The sequence below is a fragment of the Colletotrichum destructivum genome, chromosome 9, assembly GCF_034447905.1.
Source record: "Colletotrichum destructivum chromosome 9, complete sequence".
NCBI classification, from domain to species: domain Eukaryota; kingdom Fungi; phylum Ascomycota; class Sordariomycetes; order Glomerellales; family Glomerellaceae; genus Colletotrichum; species Colletotrichum destructivum.
In genome coordinates, this window is record NC_085904.1 from 3,071,517 (window position 1) to 3,099,224 (window position 27,708).

The window sequence follows — 27,708 nt, forward strand, 5'->3', positions numbered from 1 at the left end:
ACTCGCGTCTAGGCCACCCAAGGCAAGACGCGGAGCCGCATCTGGGGGTCACTCGGCGTCACGCCGATGCTCTTCACCTCTAATCACGGCATGTTCCCCCCCTCCCCTTCCATCTCGAGGGACCCTCAGCCTCGCAGAAGAGTCCTCGAGATGGGTAAGTACGCAGCCTTCCGTTGGCGCCTATGACTTGTCACCCCCCTACCGTGGCTTCAGCATCAAGGACCCTGAAATCACAAGGGTATGCCTTGGCGCAAAGACGTTCGCCAACATCATTTACGCGACCCCCCACCTTTGGACCAGTCGACGGCGCGAGTCCAGAGATCTGGAGAGCCCGAGGATCTCGGACGCCCTTTTAGCTTCACCGTCCCCCTCCCTCCTTTCCCTCCTTCCAACAAACCACACGACCCGATCCCCAGGTAGTGGTGATGCAGAGACGCCGCGGCATACCACTCTTCATGCTCGATGCCCTGTCGACTCCAGCAATAACCGCCCTCCGCGTTAATATTTATAGCTGCCGTTGCTATAATAAGATAGTAGCCTCACCTGCAGCTGCCGGTGGACTGCATCTTGCTTAATGAGACGTCACGTCCCGCCTCGAACCTCGCGCGACTTACCCCCTGAAGGACTTCTTATCTTTCTGTCAACCACCACCACCCACCCGCTCCGCAATCTCAAGCTAGTAGAACAAGGAAGCCGCGTACTTCTTCCACTTTCGCATCTGCTTATCGGGATCTGCGTTTGCCCCTGGCACCTTACACACGATGCACACAATGCTCGTTTTAAGCGCGGCACCTCCACCATGACTGGCTCTCTTTTGACTCAGACAATGTCCGTATCCCTGCTCGACGAGTTCCCGCCATGCAGCACATGCAACGCTTCCTCTCTTGCTACCTTGTCATCTCGGCGGTTTGTTTCATGAGCCTCTCCTCGTTGCTACTCGATCACTGAGACGACAAACGCACACCATCCAGATATACCCCTGCTCACGTCCCCCAACAGGAGCAACACCTGACAAGTTAGGGCAAGCTAAGGTCCTTGTTTCTCATTGCATCGTTTTAAGCTTTTGCTCCTATCATGGACTCTAGAGATGGGCGGCTGCTCTCCCCGCCTGTCCGAAGGCCCCTTCGACGTGCTGTCTGTTCTGTACGTCAGAGCCCGACATTCGTGCCGGACCAAGCACGCGGCCCTCAATTGGTACCTAGCTTGCCCACGTCTTGCGCCGGACCAAGCGTTGGTCACACGCAAGCCCTTCCCAGTGGTTCGCAGTACTGCGATATCCCGCGCCTCGTTTACCATGTCACGGCGCGTAGCGACGATAGTTACTTTGGGGTCTGATCATACGTAGATGGCACCTGCTTCACTTCTTCTGCCTCTTCGCAGTTTTGTCGTCGCCCCCAGCACTCATGACGCTCGCGCTCCGTTTGTGTGACACTCCACTACTTCCCGGCCGCGCCGGCTTGTCCTTGTCCTTGTCCGCATCGCCCTTCCCTTCTTCTGTCGCAGCCGACGCACTCACCTCCCTCTCCCCATCCGCTGGTGCCTCGGCTCCGGCCGCGCCGCCATTGGTCTTCGGTTCGTCCGTCTTCGCTGGCTCCGCGGGGGCGGCTTCTGCTTTTGCCTCGCCGCCCACCGTCTTGTCTTTCTTCTCTTCCGTAGAGCGGCTGTCACCATCACCTTCCTTTTTCTCGGCAGCCGGATTGGGTTCTGGTTGGTTTGTCTTCTCTCGCTCCATCTTCTTGGCCAGCTCAATTTTGATCTCGGCGTCAATCTTGTCTGTGACCTTTCTGGCATCGAGTAGGCTGTTGACCGCGCCTAGGAGAAGCTCGTACTGCGACGTGACAGGTGCCGTGGGCATGACAAGCCGCGGCGGGATGTCAAGTTCGTTAAGCGTGTTCATGATGCGCAACTGTTGTTGGTTCGACTTGTGTGTGAATAACTTATTGATCCTCTCGTATCGGAACGTAGGTCCGCTGGACAGACGGTCATGGTGTGTGACGCCATAGACGTGCATCTCGGCCTCGGAGAGCTTGCGGCGCTCTTGCTGCTGCTGGCCCTTCTTTCCTCCGGCCGGCGCCGTCGGTGTCTGCGCGACGCTGCTGGGGGGCTCCTTTTGTGACTTCTCTGGTGGCGCGGTGGCGGCAGCGGCAGCTGCAGCGATGCTTTCGCGGCGGTTACCATTATTGTCTGACGCTGCCGCTGCCGGTTGTTGACCGGCAGCAGGCGTGGAGGGACTGACGCCATCAGCCGCCATCAATGACTTGCGCTTCTTGGACTTGTCGGCGTTCATCAAATTTTGCAGGAGGGTCTGCAACCCGGCGCTGGACTTGAACGTGCTGATGTCCTGGTCGGTGTGCGGATAGTCCAGTCGGTTGTACAGCTCGCGCCGCTCCTCGTTAAATCGGTCGCTGCGCGCCAGAATGCGTTTGATCTCCAGTAGCAGCGATTCCTCCTCCTTGGCCTCCTCCTTGCTCCGCGTCAGCGCGTTGTTTGCGAAGTCCTTGCGGAGCTTTTCTTGGTTTGCGTTGAAGTTGGCCATGAGCTCGTGGAGCGTGTATTCGGGCTGCGTCATGTACTGAACGGGTTTCTGGACCGCCATCATCTTTGCGGCCACCTCGTAATATCGCGCCTTGAGGTCCTCCATCGTCCGCGGCTTCGGTACTGGAATGATAGCCTTACTCTCGTCCCCGTCCGCCGATGCCTCACCGTTGATGGCCTCTGGCATATAGTCGTAACGGTCCCATATAATCGGCCACCGCAGGTCAAAGTCTCTCACCAGACTCAGCAGGTAGTCTGTTTCTTCCTTGGTCCAGTCGTCACTCTGAAGGTTTGTCTGATACTGGTCCTCGCTGTACTGAGGTACGTCGACCTCGACATTAAATTTCGCAAACATTGAGTTCTCGGGTTTAGACGTCGCCTGATCTCCGTCCGCATCCTTCATTTCCTCGTCTGCGCCTTGCGCTGCATTCTCCGCTGGCGTCGGTATTTTCCGCTTCCAGTGCTTTAGCACCAATGCGCCGCTGTCACCCCGTGCCGAGTTGGTGAAGGGCTTGAGTTCCCATTTCGTCGCCGGCTTTCTGCTTACGAAGCGCCGTTTTTTGAAGATGGAAACCTCGGGGACGATGGCGATCGGATTGTCGCCGCCTAGGTTTTGAACCTCGCGAGCCAGGCCTTTCAGGTTTGGGCGCGGAGCAGAAGTCTTTTGCTTTTTGGCTGGTCGGGGCCCCGCGTGGCTATCGGGGAGGTTGAGGACATCTCGCACATCTGAGGATGTCATTGTCGCAGCGGGTGTGGAGGTGTCGAAGGAAGGGGCGTTATTTCGGCGTTCGCGGTCGATACGGGGTCGTGGTTTTTCTCTCTTAATCGACAACTGCCGATTTCTTGGGTCGCATCAGATTCTCTTCCCGACCATCCGTGCAAGTGTATTTAGGAAATGGGTATCATGAAATCTCGTGCAAAGCAGTCTCGTTATTAGAAGGGATATTTTCCGGTGGCAGGTTGTACTTGATGGGGCGAAATTGACAGAGAGGGTCGAAGGGTGAGGTTGATGAGGAAATGCTCTAAATCCCGAATTCCTCCCCAAGTGCAGCATGTCGAAGGACGCGCTTGCATTTTGCGGCGCGAAGTCTGTCGTCCAAGCGCACGTGATCCACCTTCGCACCACGAGAATGGTCCGTGTCACCCCTGTTCAGCGGTCGATTTTTCGAACGTGGCAGCTTTGAAGTGCTCCCGCGCACCTTGGGACTTTAATGTGGGCACTTAGCGAACTGGCTGATCTGGCGCTACCAGTTCGAGGAACCCATAGCCATCTACGGATCCAATTCAACCCTCCCGACCGCCGACAGCCGACGACCAAAGGAAGACGAGCGCGAGTCGATTGCCTCCGATACAGTCTACGGCCCAGCTTCTTCTGTTCCGCCAATTTGGGATCCGCATACCGGCTTCCACCATGAGGCCTTTCATCCCCCTGCTCTCGCTGAGCGCTGTTGCGCAGGCGCTCTACTTCTACATCGACGGCACCTCGCCTAAGTGCTTCTTCGAGGAGCTCCCCAAGGACACGCTCGTTGTTGGCCACTACACTGCCGAGGAGTGGGATGACCGGATCAACCAGTGGGCCAAGCACGATGGCCTCAGCATCTACATCTCCGTCGATGTGAGCTAACCCCCCCCCCAATATGGATCCAGTACCGCGAAGCTATCCTGCAGCTTCGCTGCCCCTTCACCAGCTTGTTACTTCCAGACAAAGATACAGGTTAACCAGATGCTCCTAGGAAACCTTCGACAACGACCACCGCGTAGTCTCCCAGCGTGGCCAGGCATCCGGCCGCTTCACCTTCACGGCTGCTGACGCCGGCGACCACATGATCTGCTTCACCCCATCCTCCACCTCTGGCCGCGCCGGCTGGCTCTCGCTCCACTCCCACAACGGCGGCATTCGCCTCACGCTCGACCTCGCTATCGGCGAGAGCAGCGAGATCGAAAGCTCTGACAAGAACAAGCTCGAAGACATCGCAACCCGCGTCAAGGACCTGAACGCTCGCCTGCAAGATATCCGCAGAGAGCAAGTTTTCCAGCGTGTAAGCCATCCCGCCCATGCGCATTCGCTGGGCCCGGTCCTGGATCTAAGGAGGCCATCTATGGAATGGTCACCATGGTTCACAAAAGGTACCGAGATGCTAACAATGATTACAGGAGCGCGAGGCCGAGTTCAGAGACCAGTCCGAATCTACCAACGCCCGTGTCATCAGGTGGATGCTCATCCAGCTCGTCGTTCTCGCTGTTACCTGCACCTGGCAGTTGTCGCATCTGCGGTCCTTCTTCATCAAGCAGAAGCTCACGTAAAGGACTGGGGAGAAAGAAGAGAGCGTTCCAGGGGAGGGTAACTCAGGCATCGAGCTAGGATGATCAATTGATCTGGGATGCTTCATTCTTGGGGGGAAGCGAACTCCTGTCCTGCTCGATGTTTCTGGCTGCTGGTTCGAGGCCGGAATTTGACTTGTAATGATATACACACTGTCTGTAGCTACGAGAGCGGAGCTTGGTCAATGAAGCATACGTCTGAAAGATTAGGACCTACAGCCCTTCGTACTGAGAGCAGTATTGGGTAGTCTTGTTATGTGAATGCACCGCATCATCTATCCCTCCGCGCCATGACTCTTCTTCCACCTAGCATACTCCTGACAACACCTGGAGGACAGGCAACTTCATGTACCCTTTGTAGCTTCACTCGAACTACGTTTGTACACTCGCGGCGAGAGTACAACCAAGTTATTGCTTAAGCAGACCTGTTTTCTGGGCCGGTCCGTCGCAGTCATCTTTATGCATCCCGGCTTCGGGTGACAATCCCACAAACAGCCACAAATACTTTGCGCGCTGCAAAGCAACGAGAGGAATGGATCATAGGCCACACAGGCGCCAAAAGAGTTCACTACCTTGGTGGAAGCTACATCTCTAGCGCACATGCTGGGATATCGGGGTCGTCGGAGAGCCTGTCGTCGAGTAGGCTTTTCGGTTCCGGTACAACCGTGATTCGAACGCTGGGCCTTGGCGACTTCACACCACATCACACGGTTTGACCTGAGCCCCTACGCCTAGGGGCCGCCCCCGTGCTGGTTGATGCTTCATGCCTCATGGAAAATGGTCCAAGTAGGACGGTTCTCGCAGCTCGCGACGTTGGGACGGAAGGAGCGGGTGGGGCGTGGCGGCGGGCGGTGCAGATGTTGACGTGATGAGATGAAAAGGGGTTGCCAGAGCGATGCTAGGCGTGTTACTGGTTATGCACGGTCTGCTCCCGCGATGACGAATCTTACGTCAAGTCTCTCCCCTTGCCTACCTGGGTAGAGACCAGATGGGCTGGGCGGCTTTGAAGGAATTGCTACGTTATCCGCGTGCAGACAACACGGGACCATGGAACGCATCTCGTCGGCCGGCTTCTCTGAACAGAACCATTGGCATGTTCAAGATGTGTTGTATGGCTGTTGTGACCTCGTTGGCGGGAGAGTTCGAACTCGACCGCAACATCGGTGGCTTACTTTCAATGTAGGAGGCAACGTCAATTTCCTCGTATGGGTATGCAACATAACAACCACTGGGAACGCTGCATACCTCTTTTTAGGCACGCTACGAGAGTCTACTAAGGAACTCTGGAACAAGACGGTTCCAGCACGGCAGCGTCGCCCTCTGTTCAGTGGTGCTTTGTACGCCAACCTATACGACGATACGCAGAATGAACGTCGAGACTTGTACCTACTACATGAAGCAACGTGATAGGGTCGATACATCAATTGCGACTAGGAGCTGTTATTCTTGGCATCTGGGGCATAGGCGGTGACAGCGGCGGGAGCTCAGAAACTAACAGAATGACATGTATATGCATCAGGGATGACTGCTGCAAGGCTGACGACGAGGCGTGTAGCAGTGTCTCTATCAGCCCTCTTGAAAAGAGAACCGCCTCTAGATACGACCTAGAGCCTCCCGAAAACGTTGACAGCGGCTACGGTGAACTCCCCATGCAAAACGTACGTTTGTTAACAACTTCAACCTCTGACCGAGTCTCACTGTTCCAAGGCTGACATCGGCTTGGCCTCCTTCTTCCATTGCCCTCGAATCAGATTATAGAAATGCACAAATTGGTCAAGGTCTACGCGTACGACCCGAACTGTCCCAGCCTCAACATCACGACGCATGACACAGTCAAGGACTGGAGTTTGAAACAAGGACAAAACCTGGACGCACCCTCGGTCAGCAACAACAGATGCTGCAAACTTACCAGGGGCCTTTGCAGGTCTTCCCCGAGACCCAACACTCCTGGCTTATGCCCGGTTCTTGCGCAAGCCGTCGGTTATAGGCCTCTGTACTAGTTCCGCCGCACCAGTTCGGCTGGATGATGGAGTAGGCCGCTGATGTAACGTTCAGGCGTCCGAAGCTGGACAAGTATATTTCGATGTGGTACGTTTACCAGTTCGCGGATAAAAACATGTACCTCGGCGTCACATCCAATAGCCTTGGTCCAGGCCGCCACATGAAGGAGTAAGAGAGGACACGACCGGAAAAAGACTTGGTTGTTAACTGCTACGTCTGTTTGTGGGCCATTCACTTGAAATTGCAATCTGCCCTGATAGAACGGTATCGTATGCTCCTGTCGTATCAAGCCTCAACGCAAAGCTGTATCCTTCGTCACTGTCCCGGTATGGTATGTTGTAAACGTAAACGCCAGGGGTTGGAAACTCCACTTGAGGAACATCACACAGAAAAAAACCACCCCAAAAAAACCGTGGCGAACCACTTGGAAGGGTTGATTAAGGAGTCTCTTACAAACGTTGTCAACCAGGAGAGCCATTTTCGATTAACACCTAGAACAATTGGTTATATGCTGGACAATAGTGCTATTTCTCTTTCCCCAATCATCGAGGATCGGCAATGGGTTAGAAAAGAGTAGGTATAGTAAGTTATTACAGCAAATATGAAAATGGTTATTTCCATGTCACGCTGGGAATGCCTCAACGTAGGTAGGGCCCTGTTGCCACCCCTACCATAGGTCTCACAGCTGATGTCCAGCATCAGCATCAGCATCAGGCAAAAGCTTTGTCCTGGCCTCCGCATTCCTCTTTCTCCTCTCAATAGTCTGCTCCATTTTCTTCAAAGCGGCTTCTCTGTTCACCAACTTGGCGAATGCCCTCAACGTGTAGTCGTCCGCCTCGTACCCTGCCGCTTCGAGGCGCTGCAGTGAGTGAACAGTCTTGTTGACGTCCTGGTTCTTGGCGTGGCCCGCGATCAAGGTGTTCCACGTGACGATGTTCGGCTCCACGTTGTGCTGGCGCATCATGGCAAGAATACGCTCTCCGGGGTCTTTTTCTTTGTGGGAAATAAACCCGTTCAGCAGGATGCTCCAGGTATAGACACTGGGAGGCGGGTGGAGCGGCGGCGGCGGCGGCGATGAGGTGGCCGCGACCGTTGAATTCTCCGCAGGGCTGGCCAACTTGCTCCGTTCCTCGAGCGTGTGCTTGAGCATGTCGCCAATGATGTCTAGGGCCGCGCGGAGCATGCCCGGAGACTCACAGAGCGCTTTGATGATGGCGTCGTACACGAAAGTGCCTTTTTCCCGGACAAAGTGCGTCACGAGGGGACTCCCGTTGGAAATGTGTTGTCTAAAGTAGGCGTACAGCGAGATCAGATTGATCGGCTGTGATAGACTCTTCACGTAGGCGACGAACATGATGCCCAGGGTAGCACCCGTCGGGCTCAGCTTGCCCGGGACTGCGGACATGGCTCTATCCAGTGCAGGGAACAATTGTCGGGCCAGTTGCCAGTCTGCGGGCATCTCCAGACTCCGAGAGGAATCGAGATAACGAGAGAGGTCAACTGGGATGAGCGACTGCAAAGGCGCCAAGTGGAAAATGTTGGAGTAGAAGTGCAGCATTGACCCAAAGGCTGGGACAGAGCCAGGCCCTGATTTCTTATTGTCCTTCGTTTCCGCCTCGCAGAAGTGAAGGAGAGAAAACAGCAGGTCGTTGAGAAAAATCACATCGATTGCGTTGTCCTCGGCAGCACCTTCGACAATACTTTCGATCCTGGATGCTGAGAGAGACCTTTTTGCCCCATCGAGGAGAGTAGACCACAAGATTGAATCCGGCCTGATGTCGTGCCGTTGCATGACATCGAAAACCTCCCAAGCCTTCTCAGGTTGACCCGTCAAGGACAAGCTTCTGATTACTGCTGTGTAGTTGACTATGTTGGGGACAAATCCATGCTCCAGGAGAACGCTGAACGCGTCTGCGACGGAGAATTCGTCGCTTGGTTTCATTTTATCAGGCTCAAGGCCAAGAATGGAGGTGCAGAGGCTTGACCACTGATGCGAGTTGAGATCGGCGTGTCCATCCTCAATAGCTTCAACGGCCATCTGCAGAGCGAGCTCCTTGTTTTGCGGAATCTTTGCAAGTCGGGTAGACATTTGCAAGAGAGTGTTGCGGTGCAGTTGGTGACCGTTTCTCTTCAGGCAGTGATAAAGAGCTTCGACACTCTCGACGCTTGCGGTGCGGATCAGATTGTATACGGTGTTTTGCGGTAGACGAACATGGTTTTGAGGCGTCTTGTCGATGATGGCAACGGTGAACTGACACAGATACTCGGTATGGGTCGAAAGCGCATCGCGGCCCAATTGCTGGGCTTGCCACTTTGCAAGAAAGTGAATAGCATCTTTGAGAGCATAGCCTGGCGGGGTGAAGTCCTCGGTACTGATCTGAAGGAGAGCCAATGCTCGATCCGGGCAAGACCATAACGCGGAAAACATGAGAGATTGCCAAGCTTCGGAATTCATCTCATTCGAAATGGGCAACGATGCCCAATTTTCAATCACATGCTCAACATGTTGCCGGTCCATGATCCAGTTCAGCCTCTGAGGCACCTTGTAAGATGAGGGGCGAGCCGCATACTCGAACAGCCTCATGAAGTCGTTCTTCCAGTTCGAAAAGCACTCCAACTCCGTTTTGCTAAGATGATATCGCAGATACCCGTACTCATTGTATCTCGAAGTCTTCTCTCGTCGCATCTCCTGCACCCAGGGGTTAGGCTTCTCCAGAGTCGAAGTCGATTCGGCATTGACTCGTTTGATGGACTGTCGTGTGAAAAAGTCCGGTCGCTGCCTGATCTGTTTGATGGCAGAACCCGTTCTTCGGTACTCTGACATGAGATTCTGGTTTGTAGACAACATTCGATCAGAGGACGGACTGGCCATGGCGCTGCTCTGGTGTCGACCTTGCCGGAACATCTGGCTTTGGCTAGCGTTGAAAGACTGACAGCCATGTTGCTGAATACGCTGCAGGCATGGCTGGCGTAAAAAATGTTGCGCCATGGTGAAAACAAAAATGAGGACTTAAGTGCAGGAGTGTAAGATCAGCTTGTGGAACACCTGGGCCGGTGAGGTGGTTGGTACATGTGTTCGAATTGCAGACTGGGCCATGATGATGTTCGTCAAGCTCGAGGGCGCGACGTCAAAAATTCGGACGCTAATACAGCTCCCTGGACGCTCATACGATACCTGAGTATCGACCTACCTGCTTACCCAGGTTCCTTAGGTGGACCGTGCATTCAAAGGAAGCATTCCGCTGCAATGCAGCATTGATTGGCTTTGCCACATTTCTGCCCCACTCCAAGCCAACCACCACCAATCTTCAACCGTCAACTTCTCGATTGGACGCGCTGGGAAAAGTACAATATCACCCTTTCGTCGCCGATCACCGACCTCACAAACTACCACATCAAACCGTCGACCCTTACACGTGTTTTCTCAAATTGGATAAAAAGAGAAATTGAGGAGAAAAGAAAAGGACCATCATGTCGAGCTCACAAGGAACTTTGAGCGCGGTAACAGATGACCGCAAAGCACGCTTGGCGAAGCTCAAGAACCTGAAGCGAAAACAACCAGCAGACGAGGTCGTCCCCCCGGAGTCAGAACGTGCCGCCTCGCCGCCAGCAGAGCCAGATGTCACGAAATTGCACCTCTCCGGTCGGAACTACGACCCCGAAGCACGAGGGCCCAAACTCGGCTTCGAAGCGCCCCCGACACAAGATTTAGAACAGCCCACGCTCGAGGAGCTCGCGGCAGACATTGAGGCCGACGTTAGGAAAAAGGCAGCCGAGGAATCGCAGGACGACAAGGGCATCGATCTGTTCAAGCTCCAGCCCAAAAAGCCGAACTGGGACTTGAAGAGGGATCTGGAGAAGAAGCTGGAGATCCTCAACGTACGGACAGACAACGCCATCGCCAGGCTAGTCAGGGAGCGCATCACAGGAGCACAGAACGCGGCAACGCAATCGAGACAGGTCGATGCGGGAAGCAGGGAGGGCGACGCGGCTGGAATGGACGGCATCGCGTTAGTCGAAGGAGTCCGCGTCCGCGAGAGGGAGGAAGAGGAGGACGAAAAACGAGACAGGGAAGAGGATGACGATCTGGCTGCCTGAGGAGAATGGACCATGTTTGGACGGTAAAAGTTCATTGTATTATGGTGGTCTCGGATCAGGCTTTTTACTCTCCGTCTGACCTTCAGATAATTGATACCCAACGGCTATCTGCCCATGTTCAACGACTGCGTCAAGGCCAGTCTCTTGGAGAACGGACTGAGGCTGCGCTCCCGCTCCGGCTGTTTTTGCTCCGGTCTTCCCTCCTGCCTTTCGTTTCTGGCAACACGATCAGTACGAGGTTCGGACCCGTCCCGATAGATAGAGTTTCTGCGACCGCCTCGGCCGAAACGGCCCCCACCTCTCGTGTCCCGACGCCCAGGCGACCGTGATAGCGACCGCCGGATGCTACTGGCACGGCCGCCACGCGAGATGGACGACTCTCTTGAGCCCGGAGTGTCGCGAGCAAAACCCTGGCCGGCCGGCCTTGCACGGTCCTGATCCCTTTCACGATACTTCCTCTCATGAGTTTCGGGAGGGGAACGGGAACGACTGTCCCGCGAAAGGGATCTCTGACGGCGTCTGGGAGGAGACGGCGTGCGTCTACTTCTCGCTGAGCGCCGAGAGACGGGGCGGTCATCCTCGCTCTCTGGGCTGAAAGACCTCGCTCTGGAGGGTTTACGTTCATCGACAGCTCTCTGCCTCCGCCGAGAAGGCACTGGGGACGGTGAACGCCGTCTAGGCGGCGGTGGCGGCGGCGAGGCAGAGCGGCTCGTCGAGATGGTGGAAACAGAGTCAACGGACTCTGACCGTTGGCGTTTGCTCTCGGTTTTTCTGATGAGTTCATCGTCCCTCTCGTCCAACTCTCGCTTTCTGGCCCTCTCAGCCTCCTTCTTGGCGAGTTCTGCGTCAGCAATGCCCTTCCTACATCTAGAATTAGCAAGCGGTTAGGCTGACAACGCATGACATATTACTTACTTGCGGTCCGCATCGTCTGGTGTTTCATTTGTCAACTTCGGCATGAGCTTTGGGTTACGCAGTTGCTGAGTTCGGGAGGGACGAGACACGTAGGGCCGGGTTTGGGCCGGTTCCTTGCACTCGTATGAATAGTGACGTTCTGTGGGAGTCAGTACAATGTTTGCGATGAGATGACTGTTCATGACTTATCTCTCTTGAGACACTTTTGGCACTGGACGTTTGCCGGCGTGGACTGGCGAGGGCCGCCGCGTCCTCTGAAGGATTGCATGGCCGAGGAGTGCTGCCTGATTGATGAATTGATTGATCGATTGAGCAATGGGGGGTTTTCGGGTGATGGCTGGCGGACTCTTTGCTGTTGCAGCGTCCTGTACTACTAAGGGCGCGGTCTGCTTCAGGATTTGATCTGAGGTGTGGCAGGGAAATAAATGTACTTTGAACGGGTTACCGTCTCTTTTGCTAGCCGAAAGCCCGGGCCTCCAGTGTAACGATCTCGCTGTGGAAAACAATCTTTGGAAGACAAGCTCATCGATGTCCGTTTAGGTCGTTCGGTGCTGCTCTGCTCAGCGATGAGATTTGTATCAGAGGGCCGCCCAGGTAGGTAATTACACCAACGCTGGTGAGGCCAGTCGCTTATGTAAGACAGCTAGACGCGACTGCTTCGTTAAACAGTGACCAGCCCCCTTGGCCTGCGCTCCAGCCACACCCGTATTGGAATCTGCCGGGACTAAGCCACTTTCGGCTCAGGCTGTGGCCTTTTGTCTCTCGCCAACGCCAACCTAACCTGCCGAGACGAGACCTGCTCAATACTACCGACCTCTACCTACTCGCCAGAATTTGTAACCACCACCCGATTCTTCAGCCCGACGTCCCGCACGACGTTGTAGAGGAGATGGCTGCCGTTTGACACCATCCTGTACCAAACTGAGACCGCCGCTGTCAGCTCGATTGGGAGTTGCCGGTATTTAAGCTTCTTGCTCCTCGACCACGGACGGCTCCGCGACCGAGGAAGAGAGATTAGAAGACAAGAGGGAACTTAACACCCCCGGGTTGAGGCATCGCAACACAATTTCGTTATTCCATTACCATCACCCTGCTTGCACGCCGCCAGCGAGCCACTTTATCTACCTAGCGAACCAAGAAGTTGCCCAGGGTGAGTGAAGTGAGCCTGAGCCGACTGAGCATGCACCTGAGAGAACCGACAGGTTCTGTTCTTCAGTTCCCCATCTATTACATTTCCCCAGCGCAATCCCAAAAACCCACACACCACACAACAGCTCCGTCAATTCCCTCCCACCACTACATACATTGTCTGCACCGCACCACCCACACACCCATCCCCCTCTTCCCACATCCGTGACAGACCATCCGCCTCGCAGGTCAGGTCGCCAAAAAAATCAAAAACAAAAATCACCGTCACCTTGCCTCATTTATTGCGCGTCCACCTGCTATCTCTAGCGATCAAAGCCCTGGACCACAACCGCTAACGGACAACCACCCAAGCGCAGACCTGATCCAAGCATCCGAAGACGCCCATTTCTCCTCTCTGACGAGAACCGGGACTATCGACAATCGACCATCCAGGAACAAACCAGCTACGATGACGAGCTTGTCCCGACGATGATCCACGGTATTTCTTTTTCGCTCTGCAGGCCCGCCTTGATCCATTTTGTTTCTTGATTTCGGATATCGTCCTTGATCCTCTTCTCGATCCCGGTTTTCAATTCGTCTCGTCGCGCGCTACCGGCTCTCCTGCGCGATTCATCCCGAGCAGACGACTTTCACCACCGTCCCACTACCCACGGCTGAAGCCGAGCCACCTCTGAACCTCTGATTCGGCGATGGCTACTGCCCACATGTCATCCGACGTTCCTAAGCCCTCTTTCGCAAAGGTGCGCTCCACTTCTGAGCTGCCCCTCGTTTTCGAAAGCTCAGTTGTTGCTTCACGATACATGCTAACACGGCTTGCGTTTCTCCAGGTCGCTGCATCGGCATCAAAAGACAACCTACCTGTCACTACCGTGCGAAGAGTAACCGCGTCAGCTCAAAACCGCCCAGAGCAAGCCTCGTCCGCTGGCACCGCTCCTGTCCCTACACTCGTTGCAAACGGAGCCGACAGCCGCCCACCTCCGGCCATGGACTCCACGAAGCCTGCACCGACAGCCGCCAAGCGCGAGCCCGCCCTGCCTAAGAAGACCGATGCGACGGACCTTGTCGTAGATGGACTGAAGGATCTGAACATTGGACAACGAACACCAAGCCTCGTTGTGAACGGAACGGGGTCTTCCTTTACTGAGCGATCAAAATCTGTGGCCAAGGATGGTTCAGACGATTCTCAGAAGGCTGATTCCAGCTCCGAGCTTGGTACTAAGCCTCCCAGTCTGGATGGAAAGAGTATCACATCGGGAACAACCTTCGCGTTAGATGAAAAGGAATCACTGCGACCAGACGATAGCGCCAGCGTGAAAGCCGCGGCCGCTGAAGACGATGACTCGTTTTCCTTCCGAGGGCCGAACCTACCCAGTTCCAGGATGGGCTCCGACATAGCTGCGCGTGCGAGGGGTATCATTCAACTTGGGGACATGCCGGATCGCCGCCTCGCCCAGCCCATCTCCGGGTCTCTGAGTCAAGGCATGATTACACCGCAGAGCGCCTCTTCCGACCAGCCACCGATGCCCCCTGCCAATGCTTTGTCGGCCACTCTCCCCGATTCGGCCAATCTCTTGAACACCATCTACGGACAAGCGCCAGACGAGAAACTGTTGGAGGCTATGGCCTCTCCGAAGGACAGGCTATTCTTGTTGCGACTTGAGGCTGAGTTGATCAAGTTTGTTCAGAATTCCAAGTGAGTCTATCCGAGAACGATCCACACGATACACATGACTGACGGGACCTGTCAGGGAGCCGTACATGGACTTTCCTCCATCCAATTCCTTCTGTAGAATGCTCACCCACAAGCTGGCCGATTATTACCGGATGACACATCAGTATGAAGCTCGTGTTGGATCTGTGCGCATATTCCGAACCCCGTACGCCAGGGTGCCCGAGTCGCTGGCTAGTATCGCTGCCCCGGAGACGAATGCTGAGACACCACCTCCGCCCGCGGTGCTGCCGCGAAAGATCATGCGACGCGGAGAGGAGGGAGAATTCGGTCCCAATAGCGCTTCTCCATCTAAGGCTACGTCCGAGACCGGTAGTGACTCCAAGGACAAGTCGGCTGCTGCCAACCAGAAGTATGTCCCTCAATAAGCCGATCTTTTGTGCTCCGCTGACTTGTATAGATTGTCGAGGGAACAGCGGGAAGAGGCGTACAAGCAAGCCCGCGAGAGGATCTTTGGCAACTCTGAAAAGACGGGAGAATCAACACCCGGTATGTCCCTTTGAAGAAGCTCACCTGAAGTATTGCTGATTGTGGTTCAAGACAATGAAGGTGAAAATGGAGTTTCACGCGCCAGCTCAGTCTCTGCCCGAGATAAGACCCAAAATGGCAAACGGGGCAAAATGGGCAAACAGAGACGGGATGATTCCGACAGCTTCGACTCGAGACATAACTACACTCCCTACTGGGGCCCGCAGCAACAGACGTGGATGCCGCAGCCCCAGTACGTCCCTGTATCCAACCAGTATGGTGCTCCAGTGCAGCAGCAGCCTCAGCAGCAACAGCCTCAGCAGTCGTACCCCAACCAGATTCAAGCACCTTACAACACGACGCCAACTCAAACCTTTGCTCCCATGATGCCCAATGCGGGTTACAATGCGTCGTACCCCAACATGCCGCCGGTAAGCCAATCACTCCAGGCTCGTTTGGATATGGAACTGATTTGTCCTAGTACCCGTCACAGCAGCCGAACCAAGCACGGTTCCAGCCGCCTGCAAACCCCAGCAATTATGGGGGAGCTGGACCGGTTCCTCCGCAACAGCAGCAAGGCTGGCAGCAAGGCTTTGGGCCGGCGCCGGTGCCAATGACTCCTCCCTCTGCGGCCAATGCGACCGCCTACACTCCGCGAGGCATGTCCGCCCCGCCCGGACAAGGCACGGTTCCGTACATGTACGGGCAGCTGCCGGCGAATATCAACCCAAACGATCCCAAGAGTCAGCATCCTATCCCCGGTAGCTACAATCGGCATGCTTTCAACCCCAAAACGCAGTCGTTTGTCCCTGGTGGTGGCATGGCCCCGATGCAGCCGCCACAACCACCGTTCAGCGCTCCTGGCTCTCACCATGGTAGTCCCCAGATTGGATCACCTCATCTGGCATACGCCGGCTACCAACAGCCAGGACCGCCGGCGCCTTACGGCTACGGTATGGCCCGGCAGGGGTCAAACAACTCGATTCCTTCATACCACCCTCCACCGCCTCAGCACCCTCATCACCTTAACCCTTTGCCCCAAGCACCGGGCTCTCATACGCCTCAACATCCGCCGCAACACCTCCCGCAAAACCCCTCTCCCCATATTCCCAACAAACCCGTCATCCCCCAGGGCCCAGCTGGACATACGTTCAGCCACCTGCCGCACTACGGCAACCCTGCTACTTTGCCACAGAAACCAAACATGGGTGTTTAGGTGAGCATTTGACGTTGAGGGTCTATGGCAGAATGAACGGCGCATGGGGGGGTGGGATGGTACTTAAAGGCACTGCATATCGGCGTTCATACAGGGGCGGATAGGATGGCATCAGATCACGTGTAGGCTATTGCATGCTAGAACACTTACGTACCTTAATTGTCACTCAACTTTCTTGAAGAGGACAGGCGACATCATTCATGTCTGGATACTTGCATGAAAGCGTGAATAATCATCATTGCGACTGCCTAGCGCATTCTACCCTAGGCCGTCTAATTCTGCCACTGTCACTGCCATAACGCCATGATGGTTTTATCAAGTGTAGGTTCCTCATGATGCCATGCTTGCTAACCTTGCGGCGGAAAATGCCTGCATCGCGCGTGCCGGCTTACTTATCTCTTTCAACCTCCCTCTACCCTTTTTTCCATTTTGGAGGGTACTTGTTCGAGAGATTCTCTCCTTTTCTCGTCTTTGTGTAACCTTGGCTCCGCATGTGAGGGAATTCGTTTTCCAAACAGAGATGAGCTCCTTTACTCGGTGGGTTCCCTCGGCTCGCGAGGCTCGCGGGGCTCTCTGGGCTCTCCCCTCTGGCCACCGCCGCGTCCGCCGCCGCGTCCGCCACGCTTGCCACCACGTCCACCACCGCCCCGCTGCTCGCCCTTCTCGCCGCCCTCGGTAGCCTTGCCCTCGCCGTCTTTCTCGCCGGCAGTGAGGTTGGCAACAGCCAGCCGTTGCGACAGGTCAATCTGGGTGCGGATGGTGTTGGCCAGGTAGGAGACCATGAGGACGTCCTGGATGTGGTTGTTGAAGTCGTGTTCGATCTGCTCGGGGTCGACCTTGGGGGCGAGCGAGAGGGCGTTCATGAGGTACTGGCCGAGGGCCTGGTTGGGCTCCTCATCCTCGTCGAGGATGCCGTTGACCCAGTCGCTGACGCGCTCGATAAGGTTGGCGCCGGACTCGATGGAGCGGGCGAGGCCCTCAATGTCGGAGACGACAGGGGCGGTGCGGTCCTCGGTGTCCTTGGCCATGGAGATGGCCTCGAGGGCGCTGCGCTCGGCGTCGCCGTACATGAGCTTGTGGGGCACCTGGATGAAGAGGCAGCTCTCGGCGGCACGCTCGGCGTTGACGGCGACAGGGGCAGAGATGTAGCATCGGGCCTCGATGTCGGAGGTCGGGTCGGTGCTGATGGTCAGGTGGACAGCGGGGTGGGGGAAGGTACCGGTCTCCGGGGAGGCGAAGAAGTTCTGGATCAGGGCGGAGAAGGAGTTGAGCTCGTGGGTGGTGGTGTACCAGCCGAGGAGGGACTCGCGCGGGTTGGCCTTGAGGGTGAGAGCCAGCATGTTCTTCTGGTAGTCGACGTCCACCTCGACCTGATCCTCGTTCTCGGTGTGAGGGATGGCGAAGCAGGAGCGCACTTCGACCTCGGTGCCATCTTCGGAGCGGACACCAACGAGGGCGCCGATAACGCGGGTTGATTGCGTATCGCGGATGTCTCTTCGCACGGCATGGTCGAGGATGGAGAGGATAGCCTGTCGGGGAGGAGAGGGAGAGGGGTCAGCGACGAGCTGTCTCGGAGGGGTAGATGGACAGTGTGTGTGTTATATATGTCAAGACTTAAGGGGAGTTTTGAGACATGGGCTTCGGGGTGTATAGCCTAGGCCGTTGACCGCACAGCAAGAGGTGTCGTACCTGGGGTTGGATGTTGACGGTGAGCGGGGCAATGTTGCCTGGGATGCCAATCGTGGCCGGCGCGATGGGCCGCGAGAGGTGGAGGAACTTCTCAGTTTCGGCGACAGCCATGCTGGGCAGGATTTGGGGGGGAGTTTTCGGGTTGTCGTTGGACTGTTTCGGAGGAACCTGCGGGCAAGAGAGGGTTGAGAAGTTGTTCTCGAGAGAGGGAGGGGAGGGGGGGGTGAGGTCGGGTTGGATGCGCGGGCCAAAATTTGGGAAGTGGGTTTTCGGTTTCTAGGTAACCCAACAGGCGTTCCCTTTTCTCGCGATGATTCGCTTCAAAAAATTGCGTCGAACTCTGCACCCGTACCCTCCTTTCGCTTTCCCGGGTGGGTGAGAGCGGATTTTGCGATTTGTGGTTGGCCCCGACTGGGTTGTGCGCGCTAAGATAAGACCAGATAACGTGTTTCTGTGGCGGGGATGTCCCGCTGTGGCTGGTGGCTAGCGTGGGATTTTCTGCAAGGCTAAGTTAGGTAAGGACCGACGACTTACAGCTTTTTTTCTTTCTTCGGCGACGGGATAAGTGAATGAGATTTTTTTCAAGTGACTTCACACGTCTCATTTTTATATTTTTTTATTTTTCTTCAGCCGTGACGCAAGATCTTGTCTTGAAATCTGTCAGTCAAACATCATGGGTCCAAGAGGTAGAGGGCGTGCAGGATTTCGAGGAGGAGGAGGAGGTGGAGGGAGAGGCGGCGCCAGAGGGCGTGGCGGCGGAGGGGGAGGAAGAGGAAGAGGTAGAGGAGGAAGCAGAGGCGGAAGCAGAGGAGGCAGACCATTTGGTCGCGCATCCCGGTTTGACTCTGCCCGTGTGGAGGAGAAGGAGTATGCGGCCAACCTGTCCACGATGCATGAAATGGAAAAGCTAACAACAACTCCAGGTCATCAGATGAGGATGAGTCCGGACAGGATGAGATGGATTCTGAAATTGAGGAGGACTCTGACGTTTCCATGTCCGAGGACGAGGAAGAAACCCCTCAAAACACGCGTCCGTATCTTGCACTTCTTCAGGGGTTCACAGAATCCTCGGAACCCAGTGCCAAGAGACGAAAGCTTGAAAGTGGCAAGCCTGAAAGCAGTGCCCAGGCGGCATCTGAGTCCGAATCTGACGAGGAAGAAGAGGACGAAGCGGAAGGGATGGACGTTGACAGAGTTGAGGAAGCAGAGGATCCGGCGGCCGATTTGGCCGAGGAAGATGAGCAAAGCGACAACGAGGATGACGTCGACGCCTCAGATCCGTTCGATAACCACTTTACGACACCCGACGAAGACCTGACGGCGAAGAGAGTCAAGGCAATCCAAAAGAAAGAATGGACTTTCAAGCGCGCCATGTCAAAGGTCTCGAAAGCGGTTGTGACGTACCCGCAGGTGGAATGTTCAGACGCACCAGCAATCCCTTCGTCGATATCCAGCCTGGACGATCTCAAGCTGAAGCAAAAGCTGAGAGAAACAGCCTCCAGAAAGATGGCCACACTTACCCCCCTGCAGCAGGCCATCGCTCCTACGATTTTCAACTACAACGACGTTCTGTATGATAACCGAAACCCTCAAAACTCTGAAGGGTTACGGCAACTTGTGTGCTTGCATGCCGTCAACCACGTCTTTAAGTAAGGATTTTCATGCCACTCACTATCCTTCGGGGCCGCCGTCACTCACATTTTCGCAGGACCCGGGACAGAGTCATCAAAAACAACTACAGGCTCGCGAAGGAGGAGAACTCGGACCTCGAGCTCAGAGACCAGGGATTCACTCGTCCTAAGATCCTCTTCATCCTGCCGACAAGACAGTCCTGCCTGAAAATTGTCAACACGATCGAGGAGCTGTGCGCGCCGGACCAACGCGAGAACCGCAAACGCTTCGAGGAGGCGTACACCGATGAGGACGTCAAGTTCGGTGACGACAAGCCCGCCGACTTTCGTGAGCTCTTCGAGGGCAACGACGACGACATGTTCCGCATTGGCATGAAGTTCACGCGCAAAACGGTCAAGTACTTCGCGCAGTTCTACAACTCGGATATCCTCCTCGCTAGTCCACTGGGTCTCCGCATGGCCATAGGCGCCGAGGAGGACAAGAAGAAGATGGACTACGACTTCCTCAGCTCTATTGAGATGGTCGTCGTCGACCAGGCCGACGCGCAGCTCATGCAGAACTGGGAGCACGTCGAGTACATCTTCGAGCACATGAACCTCCAGCCCAAGGACGCCCACGGTTGCGACTTCAGCCGCGTCCGCAGCTGGTATCTCGAGGACTGGGCAAAGTACTTCCGCCAGACTGTCGTTCTGTCGGCCTTCAACACGCCCGAAATCACCGAGCTCTTCCGCACGCAGTGCTACAACTGGGCCGGCAAAATCCGTTTCCAGGCCGACTATGCCGGCGTTCTCACGCAGCTGGGCCTCAAGGCCCGCCAGACCTTTTCCCGGTTCGAGTGCCGGTCCATCGACAAGGAGCCTGACGCGCGCTTCGACTACTTCGTCTCGGCCATCCTACCCTCGCTCATCAAGCGGGCCAAGGACTCGGCCGGCACCCTCATCTTCATTCCCTCGTATCTCGACTTCGTCCGCGTGCGCAACTACTTCTCCACGAACCCGGCTGTCGCCGCGCTCTCCTTCGGCACCATCTCCGAGTACGCCGACGTGCCTGAGGCTTCACGCGCGCGCTCTCACTTCCTTACCGGCCGGCACAAGGTACTCCTGTATACGGAGCGCGCCCACCACTTCCGTCGCTACCAGCTGCGCGGCGTCCAGCGCGTCATCATGTATAGCCTGCCGGATAACCCCATCTTCTACCGCGAGATCGCGGGCGGCTATCTCGCCCACAGCGAGCAGGATCTCAAGCTGGAACCCGGCCAGGGCACTGTCCGCTCCGTCTTCTCAAAGTACGACGTCATGAAGCTGGAGCGCATCGTCGGTACGCAACGCGTGGGCAAGATGATCCAGGAGAAGGGCGACACATTTGACTTCGTGTGAGAGAGGAATAAACAAGGGTGGAAGAGAAAGGAGAGGGAAAGGATGAGGAGTGTATGCGGTTCTGCCCGGTTATGGCAGGCGTGAAAAAAAGTTTTTGTTCCTTGGAGCTTCCCGTAGTTATACATGTATACCCTACACGACCGTAATCTATAGACTGGCCAGGTATTTCCCCATCTGATGATACATCGTTCTCTTGTTTTTTTTTATCAGTTACAGACTCTGCACCACCTCGTCTCATTCCTCTCTCTCGTCTTCCACACCTTTCCCCTAGTTTCTCACTCGGAACCCTCCGCTTCCCTCGGCGCGATACTCACGCCTCGGCCTCCTTCTCGACGGCCTTCTTGCCCTTCTTGCCCTTGCCCCTGGTCTTGAGAGTCCGGAAGCTGGCGACCATGTCGTCAAAGGCCGTCTTGCCGTCCTTACGGTACCTTGTGACCTTGGCAACGTTCTTCATGGTCATCTCCGTGTGCATCTTGCCCGAGTCCTTGTCGAAGGCGACGGCCTTGGCCGTCATCATGAACCGGGCGTCGCGGGGCCCATCGACAAGCTCGAGAATCGCTGAGGGCGCCTGGTCGTAGGTGTTGCGGGGCTCGGTACGCAGAACGCGCGTGTAGCCGCCGGGGCGCTCGGTATAGCGCTGGCGAAGCTCGCCGAAGAGCTTGGGGAGGAGATCGTGGGGGGTCTGTAGGAGGGGATGTCACGTCGCGTCAGCTTCCTCTCATGGTTCTGTAAGCATAAGCGAGACGAGGCAAGGCGCCGCATGTATGGCCTGTCGAGGCCAGTGCAGCCGCCGCCGCCGTCGCCATCGGGGTGGGTAGACTGACGTAGAGAATAGCCTGGGCCTTCCGCCTCGTCTCCTCATTGTCCCGCTTCGCATAGGTGATGAGCTTTTCGGCGAGGCGCTGGGCCTCCTTTGCCTTGGCGTAGGTGGTCTGGATATGCTCGTGGGCGACGAGGGAGGTGACGAGGCCGCGGAGGAGGGCCTGTCGCGCCGACGAGTTACGGCTCAAATGCCTGTACTTGACGAGGCCGCCCGCCATATTGTTGTGTTATATGCGTCGTGGATCGGGCTCGGCTGGGTGATCGGCTGGACAGTTCAACCGAAATGCTCGGAAGAAGCGAGAGGTTTCGTGCGGCTCGGTGTCGAAACTCTCTGGTCGAGTGCGTCGTTGACAGGCGGGCCGGTGGTTCGGAGGGCGCTATCGAATCGATGAGATATAGCCTTTCTGGTGTCTCTCACTCCCAAATTTTTGGCGTTCCGCCGGACGGTGCATCCCCGGGATTGAGCACGGGGTGGGTTGCTTCAGAGGCCGCTGGTTGGCTTGCCAGGGGCACTGGTGCGGGTCGTCCTCCCAGGTACCTTGGTCCCTTAGGTGCTTGCCTCAAGGTCTGGAGGTACCTTACCCCTGCCGCGGCTCGCCGAAACCCACCCGGAGAGGCTGAACGCCGCTCGCGCTCTCTCGCAAAGCCGATTAATTAACGTCATTCCCACCGAAGCTGGCCGTCCCGCTTCTCGGAAGCATCCAAGAGCGACAACGCCCAATTCGATCTCACGACGGACCTATTTCCCGAACCGAGCCATGTTACCTTGAGCCAACACAAGCGAACCACGGAGAGGAAGTCACACCACAAAACAAAAAGAGAGAAAGAAAGAAGAAAAACACGGCTCAGTTGCGCACAATCGCTTCGTGATCAGATCGAACCGAACGAGCGCTATCATGGGCTTCACCACTGGATTCGTACGTTGGCCGGCCATTGCCCTCCCTCCCTCTCCCCCCCTCTCTCCTACTCCTCCTCTCTCAATTGGAGAAACCACGTAACTAACTCCCCCGTCTCCCACAGACCGGCGGCGTGACCGTGACCCTCGGCGTCGCCTACCTGACGGTCCTCGCCCACCAGCGCAACCGCGAAAGGCAATCCCACATCCTCCGCTCGCAGACCCACGTCCTATCCTCCCTCCTTGAGCCCCAGGTCCGCATCCCCCCGCCCCTGACGCGCTCCGAGCAGGCCGTCAAGGACCGCGAGACCATCGTCACCACCGCCAAGGACCGCTGGAATCGCGAGGTCCAGAACGCCGTCCGGTGGGCGCAGCGGACCGACTGGAACGAGGTGCGCGAGGGGCTCGAGAGCGGCGCCGCCAGGCTCTGGGGCGGCGCCATCGACAAGGCCGGCGAGGCGGGGCAGGCCGTCGGGGACAAGGCCGCGCCGCTGGCAAGGGACGCGTCCGCGAGGGGCGCCGCCTTCGCGGAGGACACGGCCGACGGCGCGAGGAAGGAGGCGCGCAGCGCGTGGGAGCGCGCGAGGGAAAAGAGCCTTGCCGCCGAGGAGGCGGCGCGCGCCAGGGCCGTCGAGGCCAAGAAGTTTGTCGACGACAAGGCCGCCGAGGTCAAGGCCGCCGTGGGCGAGGCCGTCGAGAAGGGCAGGCAGCAGGGCGAGGCGGTGCTCGTGGCGGCGCAGCAGGCGGTGGGCGTGGCCGAGGACAAGATCAGCGTCAAGGCAGACGGCAAGGTGCTCCCCGCGGCGTCGCCGGTGCAGAGGGCGCTGCACCAGCGGTACGAGAAGCCGAGCGGGCTGACCAAGTCGGTCAAGGAGGCCCTCGCCGAGCGGTACCAGCGAGTTGACGAGAGGGACAACACGCAGCTCAGGGGTATCTGAGAGTGCCCTGTCGGATGCAACAACGAAGAGTCAAATGTCTCCCCGTGAGAAGATGACGGGAAGCACGGGAGGATCGGTAGAGGGTATGATGGAGGGCACCTGTACTACCACCACCAAACTACAAACTTAGAACGCGAAGTAAAACAAAGCAAAAACAGCAAGCCTTTTCCTTCTGCCGTGGACGAATGGGTGTTTCCCAATCAGCGATGTTTTCAGGAGATGCCGTGTGTGTCTGTCGAATGCCGTGTAGTGGTACACTGGGGAAGGGGGAGACCGTTCGATCCGGATTGGCATTTTCTCTCTCTGTCCTGTCACTCAGGAGTTTGCGGAACGGTGAGTGAGGTACACCAATGTGATGTATGGGTGAAACCATGGGCAATCGCTTCGCTCTTTGGGACACCAAACCAATAGCCGCATTACCCTGCCGTCTCCCAATGTGTACCGCCGTCAAGCAAGAACCGAACTTGCATCGCAGTCTAGCCGCACCTCGAACACCTAGCTGGCCCTCGAAGGCCTCGAAACAGCGACACGATGGCAGCCACCTCACCGGCGGCAGCAGCAGCAGCATCCAGAATCGCCGAAGCCCGTCCGCGGACGACGCCCTACCGCTGCATGCTCCGCCTCCGCGACCGCCTCGAGCTCTTCCTGGAGCGCTACGTCGACGGCGACCCCACGGCGCCGGCGGAGTTTAGCATATACAAGGCCGACCGAGACAGTCGATGGGCCGAGAAAGACGCGGGGATGAAGATGAGCAAGGCCCCGGCCACTGCCATGGCAATATCGATCATCAACGGCCCGGCGGACGAGACTCCGGCCGGGGGTCCTATTACGGCTCATCCCAGGGCGGACGCTGCTGATCATTCCGATGACGCGAGAGGACAGAACGTTACCAGGGCTAGGGACAGGGAAAGGGGCAAGGGCAAGGGCAACGAGACGGCAGTTCGCCCGGCAGACGGCGGCGCCGAGACGGGACGACCTCCGAGGGCTGCGGGGGGCTCGGCCGCTGGACGACAGGCCGGTGCCCCGCGGCCACGGAACATGTTGAGAACGAGCACTCTGTCATCGCTCATCGACTCCGCGATCGGCGAAAAGAGGCGGCGCAGGAGGAAGAGGTCCGACGCGCGGCCGGGCTACTTTGATCCCGGCCCGTTCCCCTCGACGCCAAGCCGCGGTGCAGTCTTGACGGGAGTGGGAGTGGGAGCTGGAGCGGGGGCGGACGAGGACCGATTGGAGATGAACGTCCCCGTCGAGCTGGCCAGGAGGTCGTGGACTGTTCCCATCGGTACGGCGAGGTGATGTACGTAGGCGTCGCTGGGGACGACCGAAGAACAAGGAGATTGAGCAGATGAGAAGGGGTAGGCTAGTCGACCGCCTTAACAACTTTGCTCCTCTTTGAGACTCCCCAGTCACTAGGAGGCATGACAAGATGACTTTCAATGACCATTAAGAGTACGCCGTGTTGCTTTTCCTTGCATTACTACTGCGTGAACATATGAAACTTGGTATATAACACAGTACCGTACAAGCGCGTCCTAATCACAGACGTTGTCCATTCCAAAGATTTCTTCTCCCCGTTTTCGCACCGCCCGGGCAACATTGCTCCTAGCGAGTGTGTTGTACAAATCCAAGCTTTTTTGAAGCCCTCCTCCATAGATTCCATAATTGAGTGGGGAGGGCTAAACTTACGATAAAGGAAACCGCACAGGGCAAGTGATGTGATGTTGTATGTCAGATCCGCACCTGGAGAATCGGGATGTGTTTGTGTGTTTTTGTGTGTGTGTGTGTGTGTGTGTGTGTGTGTATGGAAGATGACATGGCATTGGGAGGTCAGGTGATGGAAAGTATGTGAGACATTCTCTCTCCCCTCTCTTCCTCTTCATCCGATCAAGGTCCTAATAACGCCTTCGCTGGGTTAGGGTGTACACACTTACCAGGGCCAGGACCCATCTCAACAACGCACCTTTGGCACCACTGGCGCCGAGGCCGACGACGAAGCGCACCCAGTAGCCAAGCCCACGGATCTGCACGCCGTTGCGGTCAAAGTCGGGCTTATCGGCCGTCATGCGCTGCAGACGGGCGAGCTCCTTGGGGGAATAGGGCATGTAGCGGACGCGGATGAACTTCTCCATCCACGAGGGCGTCTGGGCGACAGAGCGGCGGTGGGTGAAGGCCTCGAAGGAGGCGCGGCCGCGGTAGTTGCCCGTACCCGAGTCACCAACACCGCCGAAGGGGACGGTAGCGATGGAGGCGTGGAAGAAGGCGTCGTTGATGGTGGCGCCGCCCGAGGTCACCTCGTTGAGGACTGCGAGTGCGTCAGTGAGAGTAGTAAGAAAAGGGGATGACGGCGTCTACTCACTCCTCTGGTTCTCCTGGTCGTTGCCAAAAGTGAAGAGGGCCAGGGGCGTTCTGTAGACCTGGTTCGCAATGTTGATGGCGTCGTCGAGGGAGTCGTAGGGCATGATGGCGAAAACGGGACCGAAGGACTCATCCTTCATGACGGAGTCGAGCATAGAGTCGACGAGGATGGCGGTGGGCTCGATGAAGAGCTTTTCCTCATCGAGGCCGCCGCCCATGACAATCTTGCCGTTGGTCTCGTCAATCATCTTCTTGATGCGCTGGAAGGACTTCTTGTTGACGATGCGGGAGAAGTCAGGGCTGTTCTTAGCGCCACTGGGGAAGAATTCCTTGAGGGTGGCGTTGAGGCCTTGGATAAGATCGTCGACGATGGCGCGGTCGGCCAGGATGTAGTTCTGGGAGATACAGACCTGGCCGGCGTTGAGACACTTGGACCACATGAGGCGGCGGGCGGCGAGCTTGACGTCGGCGTGTTTGGTGATGAAAGCCGGGTTCAGGCCGCCGAGCTCAAGGGTGACGGGGGTGAGATTCTCGGCGGCCTTTTTGGCGATGATCTTGCCGACGGCGGTGCTGCCGGTGTACATGATCTTGTCCCACTTGACGTCGAGCAGGGCCTGGGTCTCCTCGACGGCGCCGTTGACGACGGTGTAGGCCTTGGGGTCGAGGGCAGTCTCGAAGATCTTGGTCAGGACCATGGCGGTGGCCGGGGCGCTTTCGGAGGGCTTCAGGACGGCGGTGCAGCCGGCGGCGATGGCGCCGATGATGGGGATGAGGGTCAGCTGGACGGGGAAGTTGAAGGCGCCGATGACGAGGATCATGCCGAGGGGCTCCTTGCGAATGCGCGGCTTGAGCATGGCGTAGGTGAGGGGCACGTCCTCGCACTTCTCGTCGGCGGCGAACTTTTCGAGGTTCTTGAGCATGTAGAGGCAGTCGTTGGCGCACCATTCGACTTCGGAGAGAAGGGCCTCATGCTTGCACTTGCGTAGGTCTTTGCGCAGGGCATCGCAGAGCTGGGGGGTGAAGTCCTTGATGGCCCAGTAGAGCTTCCGGAGCTGGACGGCGCGGTACTTGAGGTCCTTGGTCTTGTTGGAGCGGAAGGTGGCGCGCAGGGTGTCTGTGAGGCGGTAAATGTCGTCGGTGGAGGTGTGAGTGAAGTCGGGGATCTTTGCGTCGAGTGCGAGCGACATGATGGCGGCTTTGATGTGATGGACCTGTCTGATGACTTTTTTCTTCTCTCTCACACGCACATACACTTTCTCTCTCTTTTACTGCTTGTCACGATGAAGGGGCCTGGTTGGGGAGACGGACAGGAGCGAGGTAGGTTCGTGAGGGGAAGTTGGCAAGCGTCGGGGTTCGGGGTCGCGGAGAAGGGGAGGAGGCGGAAGCAGTTATGAACAATTAAAGTTGGAAGTGCTGGGTTGCCGCGACTTTATGTACAAGGTAGTTCCGAGTATCAGACACTGTCAGCCAAGCAGAGATGCAGACGGCGGCGTTAGTAGCTTGAAGTGAAAAGGATGGATGCGACAAGCTCCATCCCCCTTGCTCGGCCTTCGACGTCTGTGTCGCGT

General features: G+C 56.8%; 12 protein-coding genes across 12 annotated transcripts; 6 read left to right on the plus strand and 6 right to left on the minus strand.

Moving 5' to 3' along the window:
• Positions 1-1,290: 1,290 nt before the first annotated feature.
• Positions 1,291-3,562, minus strand: CDEST_14029 (Putative SWR1-complex protein 4/DNA methyltransferase 1-associated protein). The gene has a single exon (XM_062930185.1). It carries the CDS (start codon positions 3,272-3,274, stop codon positions 1,358-1,360), a length of 1,917 nt encoding a protein of 638 aa, XP_062786236.1. The 5' UTR covers positions 3,275-3,562; the 3' UTR covers positions 1,291-1,357.
• Positions 3,563-3,668: 106 nt separating this feature from the next.
• On the plus strand, positions 3,669-5,129 carry CDEST_14030 (Putative transmembrane emp24 domain-containing protein). The gene is made up of 3 exons (XM_062930186.1): positions 3,669-4,150; positions 4,269-4,574; positions 4,690-5,129. Exons 1-3 carry the CDS (start codon positions 3,947-3,949, stop codon positions 4,837-4,839), a joined length of 660 nt encoding a protein of 219 aa, XP_062786237.1. The 5' UTR covers positions 3,669-3,946; the 3' UTR covers positions 4,840-5,129.
• Positions 5,130-7,308: 2,179 nt separating this feature from the next.
• Positions 7,309-9,972, minus strand: CDEST_14031 (Putative tetratricopeptide-like helical domain superfamily). Its single transcript, XM_062930187.1, has one exon. It carries the CDS (start codon positions 9,845-9,847, stop codon positions 7,538-7,540), a length of 2,310 nt encoding a protein of 769 aa, XP_062786238.1. The 5' UTR covers positions 9,848-9,972; the 3' UTR covers positions 7,309-7,537.
• Positions 9,973-10,164: 192 nt separating this feature from the next.
• On the plus strand, positions 10,165-10,957 carry CDEST_14032 (Putative mRNA splicing factor Cwf18). The gene has a single exon (XM_062930188.1). It carries the CDS (start codon positions 10,330-10,332, stop codon positions 10,954-10,956), a length of 627 nt encoding a protein of 208 aa, XP_062786239.1. The 5' UTR covers positions 10,165-10,329; the 3' UTR covers position 10,957.
• A 103-nt stretch (positions 10,958-11,060) lies between these two features.
• On the minus strand, positions 11,061-12,053 carry CDEST_14033 (uncharacterized protein; the record flags this gene model as incomplete). The annotated part of the gene is made up of 2 exons (XM_062930189.1): positions 11,061-11,817; positions 11,872-12,053. 2 exons carry the CDS (start codon positions 12,051-12,053, stop codon positions 11,061-11,063), a joined length of 939 nt encoding a protein of 312 aa, XP_062786240.1.
• A 603-nt stretch (positions 12,054-12,656) lies between these two features.
• CDEST_14034 (Putative R3H domain, SUZ domain, R3H domain superfamily protein) lies at positions 12,657-16,611 on the plus strand. Its single transcript, XM_062930190.1, has 7 exons — positions 12,657-13,021; positions 13,372-13,760; positions 13,848-14,713; positions 14,769-15,101; positions 15,150-15,238; positions 15,290-15,648; positions 15,699-16,611. The coding sequence occupies exons 2-7, from the start codon at positions 13,710-13,712 to the stop codon at positions 16,431-16,433; spliced, it is 2,433 nt and encodes an 810-aa protein (XP_062786241.1). The 5' UTR covers positions 12,657-13,021; positions 13,372-13,709; the 3' UTR covers positions 16,434-16,611.
• Positions 16,612-16,651: 40 nt separating this feature from the next.
• On the minus strand, positions 16,652-18,329 carry CDEST_14035 (Putative eukaryotic translation initiation factor 3 subunit F, MPN domain-containing protein). Its single transcript, XM_062930191.1, has 2 exons — positions 18,123-18,329; positions 16,652-17,962 (listed from the first exon to the last, which is right to left on the minus strand). Exons 1-2 carry the CDS (start codon positions 18,231-18,233, stop codon positions 16,964-16,966), a joined length of 1,110 nt encoding a protein of 369 aa, XP_062786242.1. The 5' UTR covers positions 18,234-18,329; the 3' UTR covers positions 16,652-16,963.
• A 355-nt stretch (positions 18,330-18,684) lies between these two features.
• CDEST_14036 (Putative U3 small nucleolar RNA-associated protein) lies at positions 18,685-21,429 on the plus strand. Its single transcript, XM_062930192.1, has 3 exons — positions 18,685-18,989; positions 19,046-19,771; positions 19,831-21,429. Exons 1-3 carry the CDS (start codon positions 18,796-18,798, stop codon positions 21,128-21,130), a joined length of 2,220 nt encoding a protein of 739 aa, XP_062786243.1. The 5' UTR covers positions 18,685-18,795; the 3' UTR covers positions 21,131-21,429.
• A 1-nt stretch (position 21,430) lies between these two features.
• CDEST_14037 (Putative large ribosomal subunit protein bL17) lies at positions 21,431-22,372 on the minus strand. Its single transcript, XM_062930193.1, has 2 exons — positions 21,955-22,372; positions 21,431-21,812 (listed from the first exon to the last, which is right to left on the minus strand). Exons 1-2 carry the CDS (start codon positions 22,168-22,170, stop codon positions 21,441-21,443), a joined length of 588 nt encoding a protein of 195 aa, XP_062786244.1. The 5' UTR covers positions 22,171-22,372; the 3' UTR covers positions 21,431-21,440.
• A 259-nt stretch (positions 22,373-22,631) lies between these two features.
• Positions 22,632-23,972, plus strand: CDEST_14038 (Putative MICOS complex subunit Mic12 protein). Its single transcript, XM_062930194.1, has 2 exons — positions 22,632-22,869; positions 22,973-23,972. The coding sequence occupies exons 1-2, from the start codon at positions 22,849-22,851 to the stop codon at positions 23,783-23,785; spliced, it is 834 nt and encodes a 277-aa protein (XP_062786245.1). The 5' UTR covers positions 22,632-22,848; the 3' UTR covers positions 23,786-23,972.
• A 344-nt stretch (positions 23,973-24,316) lies between these two features.
• CDEST_14039 (uncharacterized protein) lies at positions 24,317-25,081 on the plus strand (the record flags this gene model as incomplete). The annotated part of the gene is made up of 1 exon (XM_062930195.1): positions 24,317-25,081. One exon carries the CDS (start codon positions 24,317-24,319, stop codon positions 25,079-25,081), a length of 765 nt encoding a protein of 254 aa, XP_062786246.1.
• Positions 25,082-25,227: 146 nt separating this feature from the next.
• On the minus strand, positions 25,228-27,617 carry CDEST_14040 (Putative aldehyde dehydrogenase NAD(P)-dependent, aldehyde/histidinol dehydrogenase). The gene is made up of 3 exons (XM_062930196.1): positions 26,142-27,617; positions 25,746-26,087; positions 25,228-25,657 (listed from the first exon to the last, which is right to left on the minus strand). The coding sequence occupies exons 1-3, from the start codon at positions 27,325-27,327 to the stop codon at positions 25,263-25,265; spliced, it is 1,923 nt and encodes a 640-aa protein (XP_062786247.1). The 5' UTR covers positions 27,328-27,617; the 3' UTR covers positions 25,228-25,262.
• Between the last annotated feature and the right edge of the window lie 91 nt (positions 27,618-27,708).

Coding starts and splice junctions, on each gene's coding strand:
- CDEST_14029 (XM_062930185.1), bottom strand. CDS start 3,274: ATGACATCCTCAGATGTGCGAGATGTCCTCAACCTCCCCGATAGCCAC.
- CDEST_14030 (XM_062930186.1), top strand. CDS start 3,947: ATGAGGCCTTTCATCCCCCTGCTCTCGCTGAGCGCTGTTGCGCAGGCG. Junction 4,151..4,268: donor GCATCTACATCTCCGTCGAT/GTGAGCTAACCC, acceptor AGATGCTCCTAG/GAAACCTTCGACAACGACCA. Junction 4,575..4,689: donor GAGAGCAAGTTTTCCAGCGT/GTAAGCCATCCC, acceptor CAATGATTACAG/GAGCGCGAGGCCGAGTTCAG.
- CDEST_14031 (XM_062930187.1), bottom strand. CDS start 9,847: ATGGCGCAACATTTTTTACGCCAGCCATGCCTGCAGCGTATTCAGCAA.
- CDEST_14032 (XM_062930188.1), top strand. CDS start 10,330: ATGTCGAGCTCACAAGGAACTTTGAGCGCGGTAACAGATGACCGCAAA.
- CDEST_14034 (XM_062930190.1), top strand. CDS start 13,710: ATGGCTACTGCCCACATGTCATCCGACGTTCCTAAGCCCTCTTTCGCA. Junction 14,714..14,768: donor AAGTTTGTTCAGAATTCCAA/GTGAGTCTATCC, acceptor GGGACCTGTCAG/GGAGCCGTACATGGACTTTC. Junction 15,102..15,149: donor TCGGCTGCTGCCAACCAGAA/GTATGTCCCTCA, acceptor TGACTTGTATAG/ATTGTCGAGGGAACAGCGGG.
- CDEST_14035 (XM_062930191.1), bottom strand. CDS start 18,233: ATGGCTGTCGCCGAAACTGAGAAGTTCCTCCACCTCTCGCGGCCCATC. Junction 17,963..18,122: donor CCGTCAACATCCAACCCCAG/GTACGACACCTC, acceptor CCTCCCCGACAG/GCTATCCTCTCCATCCTCGA.
- CDEST_14036 (XM_062930192.1), top strand. CDS start 18,796: ATGGGTCCAAGAGGTAGAGGGCGTGCAGGATTTCGAGGAGGAGGAGGA. Junction 18,990..19,045: donor GCCCGTGTGGAGGAGAAGGA/GTATGCGGCCAA, acceptor CAACAACTCCAG/GTCATCAGATGAGGATGAGT. Junction 19,772..19,830: donor GCCGTCAACCACGTCTTTAA/GTAAGGATTTTC, acceptor ACATTTTCGCAG/GACCCGGGACAGAGTCATCA.
- CDEST_14037 (XM_062930193.1), bottom strand. CDS start 22,170: ATGGCGGGCGGCCTCGTCAAGTACAGGCATTTGAGCCGTAACTCGTCG. Junction 21,813..21,954: donor AGGCCCAGGCTATTCTCTAC/GTCAGTCTACCC, acceptor CCCCTCCTACAG/ACCCCCCACGATCTCCTCCC.
- CDEST_14038 (XM_062930194.1), top strand. CDS start 22,849: ATGGGCTTCACCACTGGATTC. Junction 22,870..22,972: donor TGGGCTTCACCACTGGATTC/GTACGTTGGCCG, acceptor CGTCTCCCACAG/ACCGGCGGCGTGACCGTGAC.
- CDEST_14040 (XM_062930196.1), bottom strand. CDS start 27,327: ATGTCGCTCGCACTCGACGCAAAGATCCCCGACTTCACTCACACCTCC. Junction 26,088..26,141: donor CGACCAGGAGAACCAGAGGA/GTGAGTAGACGC, acceptor ACGCACTCGCAG/TCCTCAACGAGGTGACCTCG. Junction 25,658..25,745: donor CGGCGCCAGTGGTGCCAAAG/GTGCGTTGTTGA, acceptor TCGGATGAAGAG/GAAGAGAGGGGAGAGAGAAT.